General features: G+C 36.5%; 1 protein-coding gene and 1 long non-coding RNA gene across 2 annotated transcripts in view; one reads left to right on the forward strand and one right to left on the reverse strand.

The window, feature by feature from the left end:
• Positions 1 to 25921, reverse strand: part of foxj2 (forkhead box J2) — a 29037-nt gene extending 3116 nt beyond the window's left edge. Inside the window, exons 1-9 of the mRNA XM_061957412.2 lie at positions 25777 to 25921; positions 22183 to 22478; positions 17211 to 17285; positions 17055 to 17147; positions 12139 to 12237; positions 11779 to 12073; positions 11531 to 11695; positions 8704 to 8805; positions 8385 to 8639 (exon numbers count right to left, since the gene is read on the reverse strand). Coding sequence (XP_061813396.2) covers positions 8385 to 8639; positions 8704 to 8805; positions 11531 to 11695; positions 11779 to 12073; positions 12139 to 12237; positions 17055 to 17147; positions 17211 to 17285; positions 22183 to 22470 — 1372 coding nt within the window. The 5' untranslated portion in view covers positions 22471 to 22478; positions 25777 to 25921. The remainder of the gene's footprint in view (positions 1 to 8384; positions 8640 to 8703; positions 8806 to 11530; positions 11696 to 11778; positions 12074 to 12138; positions 12238 to 17054; positions 17148 to 17210; positions 17286 to 22182; positions 22479 to 25776) is intronic.
• The window catches only part of LOC133604226 (uncharacterized), a 35252-nt gene continuing 9737 nt past the window's right edge, over positions 489 to 26003 (forward strand). The window contains exons 1-3 of the long non-coding RNA XR_009815070.2: positions 489 to 650; positions 11558 to 11716; positions 25783 to 25951. This is a non-coding gene — a long non-coding RNA (uncharacterized lncRNA). The remainder of the gene's footprint in view (positions 651 to 11557; positions 11717 to 25782; positions 25952 to 26003) is intronic.

Raw genomic sequence — 26003 nt, forward strand, 5'->3', positions numbered from 1 at the left:
TATGTATATATATATATATATATATATATATATATATATATATATATATATATATATATATATATATATATATATAAATTGTCATAAGGTTGCTTTTATTTAATTTAATCAAAATGTGTTTTAATAGCACGTTTTATGTTGACAAAGTGAACAGCATGAAAATCTGTTATTTGGGACCGTTGCCCCCACCAAGATGGCCGCCACGTAGGCACGTCACATAGAATGGCTGATCCATAGCGCTGACATCGCTTGCTGATGCCTGAATCCATGGTTTCAACAATCTATTTTTTCCCTTACTTGATGTACTATCTTAGGAACTATGTGATTCCCATTCATCGGTTTATTATTGATTATTTGGAAACATTCATATTGACCGATTAAGGGAGAAAGGAACTCCAGGGCGCCGGGGGATGACGTCACGTATCCCAGCATGCACCACGTGAAATCCAAACAAATGTCATAGTTTAGGCAGAACTCGGCAGGATGGAGTTAGTTTCTCAGTTGGATAAAGTATTTTTTTAAAAGACATAATTTGTGCGCCAGGACGTCAGAACAAACAAGAAGATGAAAGTAAGAACATTTGAAGTAGATTACAGACATTAAAGGTGCTAAAGCCAGCAATAAACCAAGCAGCGTACACTTCATACCAGGTAGGTAATATAACACTACAATAACTCTTTATTATACATCTTTCTGCTTTATATTGTGTCTTTTTCACTAAATACTTTTTTTAGACACTGAATTTTTGTCACTGAATTTGTTTTGAAATTTTTAAAATAAGTATTTTAAAGTACATTGTGTTAAAACAATTTAATGCAGACAATTCAGTGCATAGATATTATTATATTATATATATATATTTTTTTTTAAGCATGTTTCTTACACTGGTTTTTAAAAGACTGTATTTTAACATTTTTAAGCACACAAATTCTGCTCACAATTTTGTATTCAATGACATAGTCAGCATAATTTGATGTAAAAAATTGAATTCAATTCAAATGCAAAATAAAGACACAAAATAACCTCCATAACAATTTGTCTTTGTTCGACAACATTTTTAAGCGTCAAATTATGTTGACAATTAAATTCAATCAAAGCTTGTGAGCAACATTTGTGTGTTTAAAAATCAGTTTGATAAAATTGTGGTTTTTAAATTCAGTGTGTAAAACTTCTGTGTAAATAAAATAAAATAAAAAAGCCTCTCCCAGCTCCACTTAATACTTGTTAATAAAAAAAAATACTTGTTTTTGTCATGCTGATAATGGGTCGATAAAAAGGCCGATACATGTATACATAAAAATGGCGGCACTGATAACAAGGGGATCGCAGTAGTTATATAAAAGGCCGATACAGATACCGATTTAGGTCAAAATGCCAAATATTAGTGTCAATAGTTTGATCTCTAGTAGTTTTATAAAAAGCAGATACAGATACCTGTCAAAATGCCAAATATCAGCACCGATAACAGGTCGATCTCTACTAATTTTATAAAAGTCTGATACAGATATACATCAAAATGCCATATATCCGAGCTGATAACAGGTCGATCTCTACTTGTTTTATAAAAGTCCGATACAGATAAACATCAAAATGCCATATATCTTGAGCTGATAACAGGTCGATCGCTAGTAGTTTTATGATCATTTGATACAGATATACATCAAAATTATCAGCGCTAATATTGTGTTGATTTATAGTCTTTTTTTGAAAAGGCTAACAGATATACATCAAAATGACAAATATCAGCACCGATAACAGGTCGATCTTAGTAGTTTTGTAAAAGGCTGATACAGGTGTACATCACAATGCCAAATATTGACACTGATAACGGGTGGATCTTAGTAGTTATATAAAAGGCCGATACAGATACCGATATATGTCAAAATGCCAAATATTAGTGTCAATAGTTTGATCTCTAGTAATTTTATTTTAAAAAAGCCGATACAGATACCTATCAAAATGCCAAATATCAGCAATGATAAGAGGCTGATCTTAGTAGTTTTATAAAAGTCTGATACAGATATACATCAAAATTATCAGCGCTGACAATGGGTTGATTTATAGTATTTTTTTAAAAGGCCGATACAGATATACATCAAAATGCCAAATATCAGCACCGATAACAGGTCGATCTCTACTAGTTTTATACAAGTCTGATACAGATATACATCAAAATGCCATATATCCGAGCTGATAACATAAATATCGGCGCCGATAATTGGTCGATTATTAGTAGTTTTATAAAAGGCCAATAGTGATATACATCAAAATGTTAAATATCAGCACTGATAATGGGTTGATCTCTAGTAGTTTTATAAAAGGCTGATACAGATACCGATACACATAAAAAATGCTAAATATCGACGCCGTAAACGGTCAATTGCTAGTAGGTTTATAAAAGGCCGATACTGTTACACCAATATGGCAAATATTAGCACTGATAATGGGTCGAGCTCTCATAGTTTTTAAAAGGCCGATACGATACACGTCAAAATGCTAAATATCAACACCGATAACGGGTCGATCTCTAGTAGTTTTATAAAATGTTGATACTATACACGTCAAAATGCTAAATATTGGTGTCGATAACGGGTTGATCTCTAGTAGTTTCCTAAAAGGTTGATACGATACACGTCAAAATGCTAAATATCAGTGTCGATAATCGGTTGATTGTTAGTTTTATAAAAGGCCGATACTGATATACATCAAAATGCCAAATATCAGCGCCGATAACGAGTCGATTTCTACTAGTTTTATACAAGTCTGATACAGATATACATCAAAATGCCATATATCCGAGCTGATAACAGGTCGATCTCTACTAGTGTTGTAAAAGTCTGATACAGATATACATCAAAATGCCATATATCTGAGTTGATAACAGGTCAATCGCTAGTAGTTTTATAATAATTTGATACAGATATACATCAAAATTATCAGCGCCGATAATGGGTAGATCTTAGTAGTTTTGTAAAAGGCCGATACAGGTATACATCACAATGCCAAATATCGACACTGGTAACGGGTGGATCTTAGTAGTTATATAAAAGGCCGATACAGATACCGATATATGTCAAAATGCCAAATATTAGTGTCAATAGTTTGATCTCTAGTAGTTTTATCAAAAAAGCCGATACAGATACCTGTCAAAATGCCAAATATCAGAAATGATAAGAGGTTGATCTTAGTAGTTTTATAAAAGTCTGATACAGATATACATCAAAATTATCAGCGCTGACAATGGGTTGATTTATAGTATTTTTTTAAAAGGCCGATACAGATATACATCAAAATGCCAAATATCAGCACCGATAACAGGTCAATCTCTACTTGTTTTATAAAAGTCTGATACAGATATACATCAAAATGCCATATATCCGAGCTGATAACAGGTCGATCTCTACTAGTGTTGTAAAAGTCTGATACAGATATACATCAAAATGCCATACATCTGAGTTGATAACAGGTCAATCGCTAGTAGTTTTATAATAATTTGATACAGATATACATCAAAATTATCAGCGCTGATAATGGGTTGATTTCTAGTAGATTTTTAAAAGGCCGATACAGATATACATCAAAATGCCAAATATCAGCACCGATAACAGGTCGATCTTAGTAGTTTTGTAAAAGGCCGATACAGGTATACATCACAATGCCAAATATCGACACTGGTAACGGGTGGATCTTAGTAGTTATATAAAAGGCCGATACAGATACCGATATATGTCAAAATGCCAAATATTAGTGTCAATAGTTTGATCTCTAGTAGTTTTGTTAAAAAAAGCCGATACAGATACCTGTCAAAATGCCAAATATCAGCAATGATAAGAGGTTGATCTTAGTCGTTTTATAAAAGTCTGATACAGATATACATCAAAATGATCAGCGCTGATAATGGGTTGATTTATATTATTTTTTTAAAAGGCCGATACTGATATACATCAAAATGCCAAATATCAGCACCGATAACAGGTCGATCTCTACTAGTTTTATAAAAGTCTGATACAGATATACATCAAAATGCCATATATCTTGAGTTGATAACAGGTCAATCGCTAGTAGTTTTATGATCATTTGATACAGATATACATCAAAATTATCAGCGCTGATAATGGGTTGATTTCTAGTAGATTTTTAAAAGGCCAATACAGATATACATCAAAATGACAAATATCAGCACCGATAACAGGTAGATCTTAGTAGTTTTGTAAAAGGCCGATACAGGTATACATCACAATGCCAAATATTGACACTGATAACGGGTGGATCTTAGTAGTTATATAAAAGGCCGATACAGATACCGATTTATGTCAAAATGCCAAATATTAGTGTCAATAGTTTGATCGCTAGTAGTTTTATTTTTAAAAAAGCCGATACAGATACCTGTCAAACTGCCAAATATCAGCAATGATAAGATGTTGATCTTAGTAGTTTTATAAAAGTCTGATACAGATATACATCAAAATTATCAGCGCTGACTATGGGTTGATTTATAGTATTTTTTTAAAGGCCGATACAGATATACATCAAAATGCCAAATATCAGAACTGATAACAGGTCGATCTCTACTAGTTTTATAAAAGTCTGATACAGATATACATCAAAATGCCATATATCCAAGCTGATAACAGGTCGATCTCTACTGGTGTTATAAAAGTCTGATACAGATATACATCAAAATGCCGTATATCTGAGTTGATAACAGGTCGATCGCTAGTAGTTTTATAATAATTTGATACAGATATACATCAAAATTATCAGCGCTGATAATGGGTTGATTTCTAGTAGATTTTTAAAAGGCCGATACAGATATACATCAAAATGCCAAATATCAGCACCGATAACAGGTCGATCTCTACTAGTTTTATAAAAGTCTGATACAGATATACATCAAAATGCCATATATCCGAGCTGATAACAGGTCGATCTCTACTAGTGTTATAAAAGTCTGATACAGATATACATCAAAATGCCGTACATCTGAGTTGATAACAGGTCGATCACTAGTAGTTTTATAATAATTTGATACAGATATACATCAAAATTATCAGCGCTGATAATGGGTTGATTTCTAGTAGATTTTTAAAAGGCCAATACAGATATACATCAAAATGACAAATATCAGCACCGATAACAGGTCGATCTTAGTAGTTTTGTAAAAGGCCGATACAGGTATACATCAAAATGCCAAATATCGACACTGATAACAGGTCGATCTTAGTAGTTTTGTAAAATGCCGATACAGATACACATCAAAATGCTAAATATCAGCGCTGATAATGGGTCGATTTCTAGTAGTTTTACATAAGGCCGATACAGATATACATCAAAATGCCAAATATCTGCACCGATAACTGGTCGATCGTAGTAGTTTTGTAAAAAACATATACAGTTATACATCAAAATGCCCCAGTATCAGCGCTGGTAATGGGTCGATCTCTAGTAGTTTTGTAAAAAGTTGATACTGATACACGTCAAAATGCTAAATATCGGCGCCGATAATTGGTCGATTGTTAGTAGTTTTATAAAAGGCCAATAGTGATATACATCAAAATGTTAAATAATAGCACTGATAATGGGTTGATCTCTAGTAGTTTTATAAAAGGCTGATACAGATACCGATACACGTCAAAAATGCTAAATATCGACGCCGTAAACGGTCAATTGTTAGTAGGTTTATAAAAGGCCGATACTGTTACACCAATATGGCAAATATTAGCACTGATAATGGGTCGAGCTCTCATAGTTTTTAAAAGGCCGATACGATACACGTCAAAATGCTAAATATCAACACCAATAACGGGTCGATCGCTAGTAGTTTTATAAAATGTTGATACTATACACGTCAAAATGCTAAATATTGGTGTCGATAACGGGTTGATCTCTAGTAGTTTCCTAAAAGGTTGATACGATACACGTCAAAATGCTAAATATCAGTGTCGATAATCGGTTGATTGTTAGTTTTATAAAAGGCCGATACTGATATACACCAAAATGCCAAATATCAGCGCCGATAACGAGTCGATTCCTCTAGGTTTTATAAAAGGCAGATACAATACACGTCAAAATGCTCAATATCAACACCGATAATGGGTTAATCTCTAGTAGTTTTCTAAAAGGCCAATACAGATAAAAGTCAAAATGCCAAATATCAGCGCCGATAATGGGTCGATCTCTCTCAGTTTTATAAAAGACTGGTATGATACAAGTCAAAATGCTAAACATCGGCGCCGATAATCGGTCGATTGTTAGTAGTTTTATAAAAGGCCAATACTGATACACATCAAAATGCTAAATATCAGCACCGATAATGGGTCGATCTCTCTTAGTTTTATTAAAAGCTGATACAGATACCGATACACGTCCAAAAATGCTCAATGTTAGCACCGATAACGGGTCGATCTCTAGTAGTTTTATAAAAGGCTGATACCGATACATGTCAAAATGCTAAATATCAGAGCTGATAATTGGTCGATTGTTAGTAGTTTTATCAAAGGCCGATACTGATACACCAAAATGGCAAATATCAGTACTGATAATGGGTCGATCTCTAGTAGTTTTATAAAAGGCTGATACAGATACCGATACACATCAAAAAATGATAAATATCAGCACCGATAGTCGATCTCTAGTAGTTTTGTAAAAGGCTGATACAGATACCAATACATGTCAAAATGCTAAATATCAGCTCCGATAATCGGTTGATTGTTAGTAGTTTTATAAAAGGCCGATACTGATTCACCAAAATGCTAAATATCAACACCGATAATGGGTCGATCTCTAGTCGTTTTATATTATACGTCTAAATGCTAAATATCTCTAGTAGTTTCCAAAAAGGTTGATACTATACATGTCAAAATGCTAAATATCAGATAACAGGTGGATCTCAGTGGTTTTATAAAAGGTTGATACCGATACACGTCAAAAAATGCTAAATCTCAGCACTGATAACGGGTCGATCTCTAGTAGTTTTATACATGGTTGATATCGATACACGTGAAAATGCTAAATATCGGTGCCGATAATCGGTCAATTGTTAGTAGTTTTATAGAAAGCCAATACTGATATACATCAAAATGGCAAATATCAGCACTGATAATGGGTCGATCTCTACTAGTTTTATAAAAGGCTGATACAGATACCATTACACGTCAAAATGCTAAATATCAGCTCCGATAATCAGTTGATTGTTAGTAGTTTTATAAAAGGCCGATACTGATACACCAAAATGGCAAATAACAGCACTGATAATGGGTCGAGCTCTCGTAGTTTTTTGAAAGGCCGATACGACACATGTGAAAATGGTAAATATCAACACCGATAATGGGTCGATCTTTATTTGTTTTATAAAAGGCTGATACAGATACCGATACACGTCAAAAAAATGCTAAATCTCAGCACTGATAATGGGTCGATCTCTAGTAGTTTTATAAAAAGTTGATACTGATAGACGTCAAAATGCTAAATATCGGCGCCGATAATCGGTCGATTGTTAGTAGTTTTATAAAAGGTGGCTACTGATACACATCAAAATGCTAAATATCAGCACTGATAATGTGTAGATCTCTATTAGTTTTATTAAAGGCTGATACAGATACCGATACACGTCAAAAAATGCTAAATCTCAGCACTGATAATGGGTCGATCTTTAGTAGTTTTACAAAAGGTTGATACCGATACGCGTCAAAATGCTAAATATCGGCGCCGATAATCGGTCGATTGTTAGTAGTTTTATAGAAAGCCAATACTGATATACATCAAAATGTTAAATATCAGCACTGATAATGGGTTGATCTCTACTAGTTTTATAAAAGGCTGATACAGATACCAATACACGTCAAAATGCTAAATATCAGCTCTGATAATCGGTCGATTGTTAGTAGTTTTATAAAAGGCCGATACTGATACACCAAAATGGCAAATATCAGCACTGATAATAGGTCGAGCTCTCGTAGTTTTTTGAAAGGCCGATACGATACACGTCAAAATGCTAAATATCAACATCGATAATGGGTCGATCTCTAGTAGTTTTATATTATACACGTCAAAATGCTAAATATCGACGTCAATAACAGGTCGATCTCTAGTAGTTTCCAAAAAGGTTGATACTATACATTTGAAAATGCTAAATATCAACACCGATAACGGGTCGATCTCTAGTAGTTTTATATTATACACGTCAAAATGCTAAATATCGATGTCGATAACGGGTCGATCTGTAGTAGTTTCCAAAAAGGTTGATACGATACACGTGAAAATGCTAAATATCAGATAACAGGTGGATCTCAGTGGTTTTATGAAAAGCCGATACAGATACCGATATACAGCAAATATCAGCACTGATATCGGGTGTTTTCCTAAGGAAGGAGGTCGGGTCTTACCGGCCATGTGCGCGGGCTGCGTGTATGAAGGTCGTTGAAGGTTGTGCAGAGGTCGGCGGGGTGAGGGCGCCCAGGCGGCGGCGGGGGGGAAGTGGAAGGACGAGGGCGCAGGCGCAGGCGTGTGATTGGCCAGGGGGGAAGTGACCAGCCCCTTCTGGGTGAAGAAGCGGTTGAGGGAGTCGCAGAGGGAGGTGAAGAGCGCCGGGTCCAGCGCCCAATCACAGAGCTCGGCCTGCCGCATGCTCTCCAGCAGGTCTGAGGCACGCAGGAAGCCTGGCAGTCAACAAGGAGGGGCGAGTGTGCCAGACTGAGGTCTTACCTGGGTGAGCTGACAGGTCCATGTTGGCCCAGTCCAGACCGCTGGCCATGCGGAAACTCTCCTTCAGAGACTCCGTGTTGCTCAGCCAATCAGGCGGCACCGCTGCCAGGAAGCACATTTTCATTCTAACGCATGCTTTTATTTTGGAATTTGGCATCAAAAGTCTTCCTCAAAAAGCACAAGATGTGTGGATGTTGTTGTGCGCCACTTCTAAGTAGACACTAGAGGGCAGTAGATGTTGTGCACCACTTCTAAGTAGACACTAGAGGGCAGTAGATGTTGTGCACCACTTCTAAGTAGACACTAGAGGGCAGTAGATGTTGTGCACCACTTCTAAGTAGACACTAGAGGGCAGTAGAAGCACTTCTTGGCAAAATACCTTATCTGCGTTGATAATGGGTCGATCTCTAGTAGTTTTATAAAAGGTCGATACTGATACACGTCAAAATGCTAGATATCAGTACCGATAATCGGTCGATTGTTAGTAGTTTTATAAAAGGCCGATACTGATATCCATCAAAATGGCAAATATCAGCACTTATAATGGGTCGATCTCTAGTAGTTTTATAAAAGGCTGATACAGATACCGATACACGTCAAAAAATGCTAAATATTAGCACCCATAACGGGTCGATCTCTAGTAGTTTTATAAAAGGCTTTTACCGATACACGTCAAAATGCTAAATTTCGGCGCTGATTTTCCACATTTATACATTTACATTTTACATTTAAATAATTATATTAAATGTAAATATTACTATTTTATTTTCCATTGTTTACATGTTTACATTTTACATTGAAATAATTGTATTCAATGTAAATTTTACTAATTTATTTTTCCACTTTTTTACATTTTACATTTAAATAATTATATTAAATGTTACTATTTTATTTTTCCACATTTTGACATTTACATTTTACATTTAAAACATTATTTTAAATGTCAATTTTACTATTTTATTGTTCCACTTTTGTTTTACATATTTACATTCAAATTTCACATTTAAATAATTATATTAAATGTACATTTTACTATTATTTTTCCACTTTTTTACATTTTGCATTCAAATAATTATATTAAATGTCAATTTTACTATTTTATTTTTTCACTTGTATACATTTTTACATTTAAAAAATAATTGTATATGTAAATTATACTATTTTATTTTTCAACTTTTTTACATTTTACATTTAAATAATTATATTAAATGTAAATTTTACTATTATTGTTCCACTTTTTTACATTTTGCATTTAAATAATTATATTAAATGTAAATTTTACCATTTTATTTTTCCACTTTTTTACATTTTTCCAATTACATTTTACATTTAGATAACTGTATTAAATGTTACTATTTTATTTTTCCACATTTTTACATTTACATTTTACATTTTAAAAATAATTGTATATGTACATTTTACTATTTTATTTTTCCACTTTCTTACATTTTACATTTAAATATTTACATTAAATGTCAATTTTACTATTTTATTTTTCCACCTTTTTATTTTTACATATTTACATTCACATTTGACATTTAAATAATAAATAATATAATATATAATAAAAATAATCCACTTTTTTACATTTTGCATTTAAATATCTATATTAAATGTCTATTTTACTATTTTATTTTTTCACTTGTATACATTTTTACATTTGCATTTTTACATTTACATTTTACATTTAAAAAATAATTTTATATGTCAATATTACTATTTTATTTTTCCACTTTTTTTTTTACATATTTACATTCACATTTTACATTTAAATAATTATATTAAATGTAAATGTTACTATTATTTTTCCACTTTTTTACATTTTGCATTTAAATAATTATATTAAATGTCAATTTAACTATTTTATTTTTTCACTGGTATACATTTTTACATTTAACATTTAAATGATTATATTGAATGTCAATTTGACTATTTTATTTTTTCACTTGTATACATTTACATTTAACATTGAAATAATTATATTAAATGTCAATTTTACCAACTTATTTTTCCACTGTTTTCCACTTACATCCATCCATTTTCTACCGCTTATTCCCTTTGGGGTCGCGGGGGGCGCTGGAGCCTATCTCAGCTACAATCGGGCGGAAGGCGGGGTACACCCTGGACAAGTCGCCACCTCATCGCAGGGCCAACACAGATAGACAGACAACATTCACACTCACATCCACACACTAGGGCCAATTTACATTTAAATTATTATATTAAATGTCAATTGTACTATTTTATGTTTCCCCTTTTTTACAGTTTACATTTAAATAATTATATTAAATGTCAAATCCATCCATCCATCCATTTTCTACCGCTTATTCCCTTTGGGGTCACGGGGGGCGCTGGAGCCTATCTCAGCTACAATCGGGCGGAAGGCGGGGTACACCCTGGACAAGTCGCCACCTCATCACAGGGCCAACACAGATAGACAGACAACATTCACACTCACATCCACACACTAGGGCCAATTTACATTTAAATTATTATATTAAATGTCAATTGTACTATTTTATGTTTCCCCTTTTTTACAGTTTACATTTAAATAATTATATTAAATGTCAAATGTACCATTTTATTTTCCCACTTTTTTACATTTTCACATTGACATTTTACACATTTAAATAATTATATTAAATGTACATTTTACTATTTAATTTTTCCACTTGTTTGCATTTTTACATTATACATTTAAATAATTATATTAAATGTAAATGTTACTATTTTATTTTTCCACTTTTTTCCATATTTGTCAATAACCTTGCATCATACTGCACTGACTACGACAGGAAGTAGCGTTGTATGCAATGATGCAACATACTGTATTGTTTGACGCGCGTGTCACCAGGGGGCGCTGCTGCAGGTGGTGGTGGTGCTGCTGCAGGGAGTGGTGGTGCAGGTGTGTGGTGAGGAGACGCGAGGAGGAGGACCGGGGTGTGAAGTGGAGTGTTGTCGGTAGTGGACACCATCTGAGGCGCCACATCCCCTGTAGAAGAAGACATCCGAGGTTAGTCATCCGGGTTTCAGACATGGAACCTTCCGGAAGCATTTGTGTGAACTCCAGCGTACCTTGTGAGCCCCTCCTCCCCCTGATACTCCTGAAGAGAGACTTAAACGAGGCGTACAGGTCGGGCATCTCGTCGAAGGTGAATCTCAACGGGGCGTCAGTCGAGGGCCCGGGGGGGCCGGTCAAAGGGGCGGGTAGGGGCGGAGCCGCGGTGGAAAAGGTGAGCGGCGAGGCGCTGGAGGAGGAAGTCGGGGGACGTGCCGGTCCCGATTGGCCGGGAAATGTTGAACAGGCGTTGGCAGCGGAGAGAGGGGGGGCAGGAGATGGATGAGGGGCAGGAGATGGCGTGTACGGTTGCTGCAAAAACAAAACAATTAAATTCACGGTACAAGTTAGGGGGCGGGGCAGAATGATGATGTCACCTTGTAAGGGGGAGGAGCTAAGGAGGCTTCTTTGGGTACATTGCCTTCTTTGTGGCAAGGTGGGCCAGGAGATAAGCCTCTTGTTGGGACTTGCAAAACCTAATAAAAACAAAGAATTAGTACCATACATTTTGCTCATAAGAACATAGAATTAGTGCCATACATTTCACTAATAAAAACATAGAATTAGTACCATATTTCACTAATAAAAACATAGAATTAGTACCATATTTCACTAATAAAAACATAGAATTAGTTCCATACATTTTGCTAATAAAAACATAGAATTAATACCATATTTCACTAATAAAAACATAGAATTAGTACCATACATTTTGCTAATAAAAACATAGAATTAATACCATATTTCACTAATAAAAACATAGAATTAGTACCATACATTTTGCTCATAAGAACATAGAATTAGTACCATACATTTCACTAATAAAAACATAGAATTAGTACCGTATTTCACTAATAAAAACATAGAATTAGTACCATACATTTCACTAATAAAAACATAAAATTAGTACCATACATTTCACTAATAAAAACATAGAATTAGTACCATACATTTTGCTAATAAAAACATAGAATTAGTACCATACATTTTGCTAATAAAAACATAGAATTAGTACCATATTTCACTAATAAAAACATAGAATTAGTACCATATTTCACTAATAAAAACATAGAATTAGTACCGTATTTCACTAATAAAAACATAGAATTAGTACCATACATTTCACTAATAAAAACATAGAATTAGTACCATACATTTCACTAATAAAAACATAGAATTAGTACCATATTTCACTAATAAAAACATGGAATTAGTACCATACATTTCACTAATAAAAACATAGAATTAGTACCATATTTCACTAATAAAAACATAGAATTAGTACCATACATTTCACTAATAAAAACATAGAATTAGTACCATATTTCACTAATAAAAACATAGAATTAGTACCATACATTTTGCTAATAAAAACATAGAATTAGTACCATACATTTTGCTAATAAAAACATAGAATTAGTACCATATTTCACTAATAAAAACATAGAATTAGTACCATACATTTTGCTAATAAAAACATAGAATTAGTACCATACATTTTGCTAATAAAAACATAGAATTAGTACCATATTTCACTAATAAAAACATAGAATTAGTACCATATTTCACTAATAAAAACATAGAATTAGTACCATACATTTCACTAATAAAAACATAGAATTAGTACCATACATTTCACTAATAAAAACATAGAATTAGTACCATATTTCACTAATAAAAACATGGAATTAGTACCATACATTTCACTAATAAAAACATAGAATTAGTACCATATTTCACTAATAAAAACATAGAATTAGTACCATACATTTCACTAATAAAAACATAGAATTAGTACCATACATTTTGCTAATAAAAACATAGAATTAGTACCATATATTTTGCTAATAAAAACATAGAATAAGTACCATATTTCACTAATAAAAACATAGAATTAGTACCATACATTTCACTAATAAAAACATAGAATTAGTACCATATTTCACTAATAAAAACATAGAATTAGTACCATACATTTCACTAATAAAACTATAGAATTAGTACCATACATTTCACTAATAAAAACATAGAATTAGTACCATACATTCCCAACTGTGAGCCGGTACTTTTCCCCTACGCTTTGAACCCTGCGGCTTACAAAACGGTGCGGCCAATTCATGGATTTTTCTTCGCTGACGACCAAAACGCAAATGGTTTTTAAAAAAAAAAATAGGACACTGAAAAAGGTGTGTTTTTATTTGTGCTACGGCGCCATCTTTTGGACGAGTTCGCTCACTGAAGCGCTGCGTTACCCCTTCTATTGCCTTGCCGGAAAGTTCCGTCTTCTAGCCGTCCGTAGAATTTCTACTGGTATGGATTCTTCATTCATCACTCCAAGCCACATTTGTTAAGTTTTACAATATAACTAAGGCAATTCGTACTTACTAAACTGAACTTACTTACTTTCATGCATATTCGTACGGGCCATCGTAATGTAATAAAGCTAGCGCCGTTAGCATTCGCTAATATGCTTAACCTACAATGGCATTCTTTTTGTATTGTTTCAGTTTCACAAATTCCCTTTAGTAAATTCACCAAAACGCCACCGTGGACTTATTGAGTCTGTTTAGCTGATTGGAGAGCTAGTTTGCGCAGCTAGTGGGTCCATGACAATGACTTCTGTTTTGTTTGATCAGCCGTTTTACTGCCGTGTTATAGACAATGTTTGGAAACGATTAAGGGGTATAAACATTTACAAAATATTTCTGTGTAAATAACTAATTTCACAACGTATATATCTGCGGCTTATAGAGCGAGGAACCAGATGAGGTGGTTCGGGCATCTGGTCAGGATTTCACCTGAACACCTCCCTAGGGAGGTGTTTCGGGTACTGGGCACAGGGAAGACCCAGGACTATGTCTCCCAGCTGGCCTGGAAACGCCTCGGGATCCCCCGGGAGGAGCTGGACAAAATGGCTTGGGAGAGGGAAGTCTGGGCTTCTCTACTTAGGCTGCTGCCCCCGCGACCTGATCTCAGATAATCGGAAGAAGACGGATGGACAATTTACACCCTGACCACGAACTATGCCTATCTTAATTTTTTGTATAATTTGATTTGATCTTAAATCCGACAACACGAACAATAAGTCCGTCATAAAACTGCGGTCGAGGGCTGGGTCCTAACTTTATTTTCTGCAAATATTAGCTCATTTGGAATTTGATGCCTGCGACATGTTTCAAAAAAGCTGGCACAAGTGGCAAAAAAGAGTGAGAAAGTTGAGGAATGCTCATCAAACACTTATTTGGAACATCCCACAGGTGAACAGGCTAAGTGGGAACAGGTGGGTGCCATGATTGGGTATAAAAGTAGATTCCATGAAATGCTCAGTCGTTCACAAACAAGGACGGGGCGAAGGTCACCACTTTGTCAACAAATGCCTGAGCAAATTGTTTAAGAACAACATTTCTCAACCAGCTATTGCAAGGAATTTAGGAATTTCAATATCATCAAAAGGTTCAGACAATCTGGAGAAATCACTGCACGTAAGCCATTATATTATGCACCTTTGATCCCTAAGGCGATACTGCATCAAAAAGCGACATCAGTGTGTAAAGGATATCACCACATGGGCTCAGGAACACTTCAGAAACCCACTGTCAGTAACTACAGTTGGTCGCTACATCTGTAAGTGCAAGTTAAAACTCTACTATGCAAAGCCAAAGCCATTTATCAACAACACCCAGAAACGTTACCGGCTTCACTGGGCCCGAGCTCATCTAAGATGGACTGATACAAAGTGGAAAAGTGTTCTGTGGTCTGACGAGTCCACATTTCACATTGTTTTTGGAAACTGTGGACGTCCAAAGAGGAAAAGAACCATCCGGATTGTTCTAGGCGCAAAGTGTAAAAGGCAGCATGTGTGATGGTATGGGGGTGTATTAGTGCCCAAGACATGGGTAACTTACACATCTGTGAAGGCACCATTAATGCTGAAAGGTACATAATGAGCTAATATTTGCAAAAAAATAACAAAGTTTTCCAGTTCTAATGTTAAATATCTTGTCTTTGCAGTCTTAACAATTGAATATAAGTTGAAAAAGATTTGCAAATCATTGTATTCTCTTTTTATTTACCATTTACTAGGGGTGTAACGGTACACAAAAATGTCGGTTCGGTACGTACCTCGGTTTAGAGGTCACGGTTCGGTTCATTTTCGGTACAGTAAGAAAACAACAAAATGTAAATTTTTGGGTTATTTATTTACCAAATTTGTAAACAATGGCTTTATCCTTTTAACATTGGGAACACTATAATAATTCTGCACACGTTAATCAACATTAAACTGCCTCAAGTTGTTGCTCAGATTAAATAAAATGACAAAACTTTTCTTCTACATATAAAAAGTGCAACATTAAACAGTTTCAAGTCAACTCATGCTTATGTAAATGTTATATTTTTATCAACATGTGATAGCAGGGACCCTGCCATTCAAAACTAGGCTGCTCCATTACTAATAATTAATGTAACTATAGCTGAAAAAATAGTATAATAGCAATAGGAGAGACTATTCATCCCTGAACACCATGGAGTTCATGTAGGCTTAATGATGCACTTACATTATTATATCAACTATCAGAGACAGAAACTCTTCATTTAACATAATGTCCTGCTTCAACACAGCTCAATCAACACAGAAAAAGGTAAAGTGAAATAACAGACAGACAGGGCTTTGCTGTCCGTAACACACACACACACCGCAAAATGAGCTAACGTTACGCTAAAAGCGAATTAGCCTTCACCTCAAGCCAGGACTGCGAGCGAGCTGAGCTGCAGTTTATATTTCTAGAAGGCTCATAGTGATGTTACTAGTAGTTGACTGGGAGGTGTTTATTATCATTTGGGGAGAGTCCGCAGCCTGATGATTACCTGCTAAACGCTAAGCACTGACTACATGCGCTCTGAATACGCACTGCTGATTGGCTGTTACCGCTCTGTTTGTAACCAATCAGATGGTTGTGTGTGTGGGACAATGCTGGGTGTGTGTAGAGGACTGACAGAGACAGGCAGAAGGAAGCGGAGGCGGCTACTTAATTGAAACTCGTTCAGTACACCTCCAATTCGAACCCCCGCACCGAAGCGGTTCACTACAAATACACGTACCGTTACACCCCTAGTATTTACACAACATGACAACTTCACTGGTGTTGGGTTTTGTATGTGTAGAGAGCACATTGAAGGGAAGAACTGAACTATTAAGTGAATTACTAAAAAACTGTATAAAGTCCAATAGACTTCTAGATCTGCACTTGAGCACTTAATGATCATTTTTGAAACACTACTCTGATGAACACACATGAATCCTGTCCGCTTCCTCCTCTGGGTAAGAACGCTTCGGTGCCCTGGCGTGATTGGCCGCAGCGGGTCCGTCCATTGTCCAATAGGAGCCCTGGAAAAGCCCCAACAATTTGAGACGGTCCATGTGTGGAGTGTCAACGTGTTCAATACTCACCTTGCCGGGGTCGTTGTGGGGACGAGGAACCTTCCGGAAGCATTTGTTAAGCGACAGATTGTGTCGAATGGAGTTCTGTGAAGGAGAACTTTAGGTCATGAAGGGACGACAACACAGAAATGAAATCATGGCGAAGGATCTGCTCTTTACAGATTAGTTATTGATGTTTCTTATTAGTTTATAGACGTTCAATACAGTACCAGCTCACTATTTAGCAGTCTGATCACTGTTCACCAGCTCACTATTTAGTAGTCTGATCACTGTTCACCAGCTCACTATTTAGCAGTCTGATCACTGTTCACCAGCTCACTATTTAGCAGTCTGATCACTGTTCACCAGCTCACTATTTAGCAGTCTGATCACCGTTCACCAGCTCACTATTTAGCAGTCTGATAGCTGTTCACCAGCTCACTATTTAGTAGTCTGATCACTGTTCACCAGCTCACTATTTAGCAATCTGAACACTGTTCACCAGCTCAAAATTTAGCAGTCTGATGACTGTTCACCAGCTCACTATTTAGCAGTCTGATCCCCGTTCACCAGCTCACTATTTAGCAGTCTGATCACCGTTCACCAGTTCACTATTCAGCAGTCTGATCACTGTTCACCAGCTCACTATTTAGCAGTCTGATCATTGTTCACCAGCTCACTATTTAGCAGTCTGATCACCGTTCACCAGCTCACTATTTAGCAGTCTGATCACCGTTCACCAGCTCACTATTAAGCATTTTGATCACTGTTCACCAGCTCACTATTTAGCAGTCTGATCACCGTTCACCAGCTCACTATTTAGCAGTCTGATCACCGTTCACCAGCTCACTATTTAGCATTTTGATCACTGTTCACCAGCTCACTATTTAGCAGTCTGATCACTGTTCACCAGCTTACTATTTAGCAGTTTGATCACTGTTCAACAGCTCACTATTTAGCAGTCTGATCACTGTTCACCAGCTCACTGTTTAGCAGTCTGAACACTGTTCACCAGCTCACTATTTAGCAGTCTGATCACTGTTCACCAGCTCACTATTTAGCAGTCTGATGACTGTTCACCAGCTCACTATTAAGCAGTCCGATCACCGTTCACCGGCTCACTATTTAGCAGTCTGATCACTGTTCACCAGCTCACTATTTAGCAGTTTGATAGCTGTTCACCAGCTCACTATTTAGCAGTTTGATAGCTGTTCACCAGCTCACCATTTAGCAGTCTGATCACCGTTCACCAGCTAACTATTTAGCAGTCTGATCACTGCTCACCAACTCACTATTTAGCAGTCTGATCAGTGTTCACCAGCTCACTATTTAGCAGTCTGATCACTGTTCACCAACTCACTATTTAGCAGTCTGAACACCGTTCACCAGCTCGCTATTTAGCAGTCTGATCCCTGTTCACCAGCTCACTACTTAGCAGTCTGATCACTGTTCACCAGCTCACTATTTAGCAGTCTGATCACCGTTCACCAGCTCACTATTTAGCAGTCTGATCACTGTTCACCAGCTCACTATTTAGCAGTCTGATCACTGTTCATCAGCTCACTATTTAGCAGTCTGATCATTGTTCACCAGCTCGCTATTTAGCAGTCTGATCACCGTTCACCAGCTCACTATTTAGCAGTCTGATCACCGTTCACCAGCTCACTATTTAGCAGTCTGATCACTGTTCACCAGCTCACTATTTAGCAGTCTGATCACCGTTCACCAGCTCACTATTTAGCAGTCTGATCACCGTTCACCAGCTCACTATTTAGCATTTTGATCACTGTTCACCAGCTCACTATTTAGCAGTCTGATCACTGTTCACCAGCTTACTATTTAGCAGTTTGATCACTGTTCAACAGCTCACTATTTAGCAGTCTGATCACCGTTCACCAGCTCACTATTCAGCAGTCTAATCACTGTTCACCAGCTCACTATTTAGCAGTCTGCTCACCGTTCACCAGCTCACTATTTAGCAGTCTGATCACCGTTCACCAGCTCACTATTTAGCAGTCTGATCACCGTTCACCAGCTCACTATTTAGCAGTCTGATCACCGTTCACCAGCTCACTATTTAGCAGTCTGATGACTGTTCACCAGCTCACTATTTAGCAGTCTGATCACCGTTCACCAGCTCACTATTTAGCAGTCTGATCACCGTTCACCAGCTCACTATTTAGCAGTCTGATCACTGCTCACCAGCTCACTATTTAGCAGTCTGATCACTGTTCAACAGCTCACTATTTAGCAGTCTGATCACTGTTCACCTGCTCACTATTTAGCAGTCTGATCACTGTTCAACAGCTCACTATTTAGCAGTCTGATCACTGTTCACCTGCTCACTATTTAGCAGTCTGATCACTGTTCACCAGCTCACTATTTAGCATTTTGATCACTGTTCACCAGCTCACTATTTAGCAGTCTGATCACTGTTCACCAGCTCACTGTTTAGCAGTCTGCTCACTGTTCACCAGCTCACTATTTAGCAGTCTGATCACTGTTCACCAGCTCACAATTTAGCAGTCTGATCACTGTTCACCAACTCACTATTTAGCAGTCTGAACACCGTTCACCAGCTCGCTATTTAGCAGTCTGATCCCTGTTCACCAGCTCACTACTTAGCAGTCTGATCACTGTTCACCAGCTCACTATTTAGCAGTCTGATCACCGTTCACCAGCTCACTATTTAGCAGTCTGATCACTGTTCACCAGCTCACTATTTAGCAGTCTGATCACTGTTCATCAGCTCACTATTTAGCAGTCTGATCATTGTTCACCAGCTCGCTATTTAGCAGTCTGATCACCGTTCACCAGCTCACTATTTAGCAGTCTGATCACCGTTCACCAGCTCACTATTTAGCAGTCTGATCACTGTTCACCAGCTCACTATTTAGCAGTCTGATCACCGTTCACCAGCTCACTATTTAGCAGTCTGATCACCGTTCACCAGCTCACTATTTAGCATTTTGATCACTGTTCACCAGCTCACTATTTAGCAGTCTGATCACTGTTCACCAGCTTACTATTTAGCAGTTTGATCACTGTTCAACAGCTCACTATTTAGCAGTCTGATCACCGTTCACCAGCTCACTATTCAGCAGTCTAATCACTGTTCACCAGCTCACTATTTAGCAGTCTGCTCACCGTTCACCAGCTCACTATTTAGCAGTCTGATCACCGTTCACCAGCTCACTATTTAGCAGTCTGATCACCGTTCACCAGCTCACTATTTAGCAGTCTGATCACCGTTCACCAGCTCACTATTTAGCAGTCTGATGACTGTTCACCAGCTCACTATTTAGCAGTCTGATCACCGTTCACCAGCTCACTATTTAGCAGTCTGATCACCGTTCACCAGCTCACTATTTAGCAGTCTGATCACTGCTCACCAGCTCACTATTTAGCAGTCTGATCACTGTTCAACAGCTCACTATTTAGCAGTCTGATCACTGTTCACCTGCTCACTATTTAGCAGTCTGATCACTGTTCAACAGCTCACTATTTAGCAGTCTGATCACTGTTCACCTGCTCACTATTTAGCAGTCTGATCACTGTTCACCAGCTCACTATTTAGCATTTTGATCACTGTTCACCAGCTCACTATTTAGCAGTCTGATCACTGTTCACCAGCTCACTGTTTAGCAGTCTGCTCACTGTTCACCAGCTCACTATTTAGCAGTCTGATCACTGTTCACCAGCTCACAATTTAGCAGTCTGATCACCGTGCACCAGCTCAATATTTAGCAGTCCGATCACCGTTCACCGGCTCACTATTTAGCAGTCCGATCACCGTTCACCAGCTCACTATTTAGCAGTCTGATAACCGTTCACCGGCTCACTATTTAGCAGTCTGATAGCTGTTCACCAGCTCACTATTTAGTAGTCTGATCACTGTTCACCAGCTCACTATTTAGCAGTCTGATCACTGTTCAGCAGCTCATTATTTAGCAGTCTGATCACTGTTCACCAGCTCACTATTTAGCAGTCTGATCACTGTTCACCAGCTCACTATTTAGCAGTCTGATCACTGTTCACCAGCTCACTATTTAGCAGTCCGATAGCTGTTCACCAGCTCACTCTTTAGCAGTCTGATCACCGTTCACCAGCTCACTATTTAGCAGTCTGATCACCGTTCACCAGCTCACTATTTAGCAGTCTGATCACTGTTCACCAGCTCACTATTTAGCAGTCTGATCACTGTTCACTATTTAGCAGTCTGATCACTGTTCACCAGCTCACTATTTAGCAGTCTGATCACTGTTCACCAGCTCACTATTCAGCAGTCTGATCACAGTTCACCAACTCACTATTTAGCAGTCTCATCACTGTTCACCAGCTCACTATTTAGCATTTTGATCACTGTTCACCAGCTCACTATTTAGCAGTCTTATCACTGTTCACCAGCTCACTATTTAGCAGTCTGATCACCGTTCACCAGCTCACTATTTAGCAGTCTGATCACCGTTCACCAGCTCACTATTTAGCAGTCTGATCACTATTCACCAGCTCAATATTTAGCAGTCTGATCACTATTCACCAGCTCACTATTCAGCAGTCTGATCACTGTTCACCAGCTCACTATTTAGCAGTTGGATCATTGTTCACCAGCTCACTATTTAGCAGTCTGATCACCGTTCACCAGCTCACTATTTAGCAGTCTGATCCCCGTTCACCAGCTCACTATTCAGCAGTTTGATCACCGTTCACCAGCTCACTATTTAGCATTTTGATCACTGTTCACCAGCTCACTATTTAGCAGTCTGATTACCGTTCACCAGCTCACTATTTAGCAGTCTGATCACTGTTCACCAGCTCTTTATTTAGCAGTCTGATCACTGTTCACCAGCTCACTATTTAGCAGTCTGATCACTGTTCACAGCTCACTATTTAGCAGTCTGATCACCGTTCACCAGCTCACTATTTAGCAGTCTGATCATTGTTTACCAGCTCACTATTTAGCAGTCTGATGACTGTTCACCAGGTGTGTCTTCTAAAGTACCTTCCACCCTCGACAGGTGCGGCTGTAGTAGGGGAAGGTGTCACTGATCCAGGTGTAGATGTCGTTCAGGCTCAGCTGCCGGTCAGGGGCGGCGCTGATCGCCATGGCGATGAGGGTGGCGTAGCTGTGGGGGGGCTTGCCTCTGGGGTTGGCGGAGGTCGCGTGCGGGACGTCCCGCCTCCTGTCTCTCTCTCCCCCTCCTCTCTCTCGCCCCGAGCGCAGGCTGCTGACTCCCAGCTGGGGCAGCCAGTCGATGCTGGTCAGGCTGGAGTCCAGGTTGGACGACATCTCCGAGTCTGTGGACCCGACCTCGTTAGCCACAACTTTGGTACGACAGAAGTGCGGCCGCGGACCATTTTCCCACACAGCCCGTGCTAAAAATAACATTACACATAACAAGTGTAATAAAAGAGCAAACGGGTGAAATGTAACGAGAAAAAGTTGCCATGCAGGCTATTTTTGACTTTAAAACTCCAAAATAATAATCAATCCAAATCAGTGTTATGCATTATTGGCATATTTAAGGCTCCAATTACTTCACATCAAATATTTAATTTTGAACACTTTTCGGGAGACAAATTTTGTGTTTTTGCCATAGAAGATAGGGTTCTCTTTGACAAAAATAGAATATGAAGTACTTTATTGATGCCTGGGGGAAATTCAGCACCACAGTTCACTCACAATAGACAATAAACACTTAGGTATTTTTTTACATGTGAATAACATAAATCCAGTCTATTTTATTCACATGTGAATAACATAAATACAGTCTATTTTATTCACATGTGAATAACATAAATACAGTCTATTATACAGCATTATTCACATGTGAATAATATAAATACAGTCTATTATACAGCATTATTCACATGAATGAATATAAATAATCTATAATACGGCATTATTCACAAGTGAAAAATATAAATACAGTCTATTATACAGCATTATTCACATGTGAATAACATAGTCTATTATACAGCATTATTCACATGTGAATAATATAAATACAATCTATTATCTAGCATTATTCACATGTGAATAATATAAATACAGTCTATTATACGGCATTATTCACATGTGAATAATATAAATAGTCTATTATACAGCATTATTCACATGTGAATAACATATACAGTCTATTATACAGCATTATTCACATGTGAATAATATAAATACAGTCTATTATACAGCATTATTCACATGTGAATAATATACAGTCTATTATACAGCATTATTCACATGTGAATAATATAAATACAGTCTATTATACAGCATTATTCACATGAATATAAATAATCTATAATACGGCATTATTCACAAGTGAAAAATATAAATACAGTCTATTATACAACATTATTCACATGTGAATAACATAGTCTATTATACAGCATTATTCACATGTGAATAATATAAATACAATCTATTATCTAGCATTATTCACATGTGAATAATATAAATACAGTCTATTATACGGCATTATTCACATGTGAATAATATAAATAGTCTATTATACAGCATTATTCACATGTGAATAATATAAATACAGTCTATTATACAGCATTATTCACATGTGAATAATATACAGTCTATTATACAGCATTATTCACATGTGAATAATATAAATACAGTCTATTATACAGCACTATTCACATGTGAATAATATAAATACAGTCTATTATACAGCATTATTCACATGTGAATAATATAAATACAGTCTATTATACAGCATTATTCACATGTGAATAACATAGTCTATAATACAGCATTATTCACATGTGAATAATATAAATAGTCTATTATACAGCATTATTCACATGTGAATAATATAGTCTATTATACAGCATTATTCACATGTGAATAACATAAATACAGTATATTATACAGTATTATTCACATGTGAATAACAAATACAGTCTATTATACTGTTATATTCACATGTGAATAATATAAATACAGTCTATTATACAGCATTGTCACATGTGAATAATATAGTCTATTATACAGCATTATTCACATGTGAATAATATAAATACCGTTTATTATACAGCATTATTCACATGTGAATAATATAGTCTATTATACAGCATTATTCACATGTGAATAATATAAATACAGTCTAGTATACAGCATTATTCACAAGTGAATAATATAAATACAGTCTATTATACAGCATTATTCACATGTGAATAATATAGTCTATTATACAGCATTATTCACATGTGAATAATATAAATACAGTCCAGTATACAGCATTATTCACAAGTGAATAATATAAATACAGTCTATTATACAGCATTGTCACATGTGAATAATACAGTCTATTATACAGCATTATTCACATGTGAATAACAGTCTATAATACAGCATTATCACATGGGAATAATATAAATACAGTCTATTATACATCATTATTCACATGTGAATAATATAGTCTATTATGCCGCATTATTCACATGTGAATAACATATATACAGTATATTTTACAGTATTATTCACATGTAAATAACAAATACCGTCTATTATACAGCATTATTCACATGTGAATAACATAAATACAGTCTATTATACAGCATTATTCACATGTGAATAACATAAATACAGTCTATTATACAGCATTATTCACATGTGAATAATATAAATACAGTTTATTATACAGCATTATTCACATGTGAAAAATATAAATACAGTCTAGTATACAGCATTATTCACAAGTGAATAATATAAATACAGTCTATTATACAGCATTATTCACATGTGAATAATATAGTCTATTAAACGGCATTATTCACATGTGAAAAATAGTCTTTTATACAGCATTATTCACATGTGAATAGTATAAATACAGTCTATTATACAGCATTATTCACAAGTTAATAATATAAACACAGTCTGTTATACAGTATTATTCACATGTGAATATTATAAAGTCTATTATACAGCATTAATCACATGTGAATAACATAAATACAGTCTATTATACAGCATTATTTACATGTGAATAATGCTGTATAATAGACTGTATATGTTATTCACATGTGAATAACATATACAGTCTATTATACAGCTTTAAACTATTTAAACCGCCATTTTTCAAATAATAATAATAATAAATTAAAATCAATGTTATGAAATAGTGATCCATTTCAATTACTTTACTCAAATATTTGACTTTCAACCCTTTTTTGGGAGGGGAAATAATGCATAGTTTGTCTTTTTGATAAAAAACATGTTTCTTTGACATAAAAACCATTAAAAAAAATGTCAACTTTATGTCATTGGATAAATCTGAAGTTGGCCTATAGAAAATAAAATATATCTTATTTTTAACACTTAAATGACTGAGACCCTTTTGGGTCCCCGGGGGCTTTAGTGTTGACCAACACTGAGGAGGGCCACAATATTTATAATTAATATTGAATTACTTTTGAAGCAAATGCTTACATTTAGCAGCGTGTGGCCCTCAGTGCAAAAAGGTTTGCTGTCATGTTTACGTCCAAAGAGGGCGAAGGCCTTAAAAAGTGTGAACATCAGACGCCCGTCTAAGCAGGACTAATCCCACTCCTCACCTCACGGCCCCCTTCCTCTCCCCCTCACCTTCAGGTCTTCCTCCCCTGCATTCCGATCCTCTTCTGGGCCTCCACGCACACAAACTTTGCTAACTTTTGCTCCGGGCAGTCCTCATCGGCAGAGCTTCCTTTTCCTTCCCCGCCCGTCGTGCCTGTGCACCGATGACGTCAGAGGCTCCTCCCCCCCTGATGACATCATCGCTGTGAGTACCGCCCCTGTCAGCTGGTAGTCCAGCCTCTCCCCCCCACACACAC

Source organism: Nerophis lumbriciformis, linkage group LG04, assembly GCF_033978685.3.
Source record: "Nerophis lumbriciformis linkage group LG04, RoL_Nlum_v2.1, whole genome shotgun sequence".
NCBI lineage: Eukaryota > Metazoa > Chordata > Actinopteri > Syngnathiformes > Syngnathidae > Nerophis > Nerophis lumbriciformis.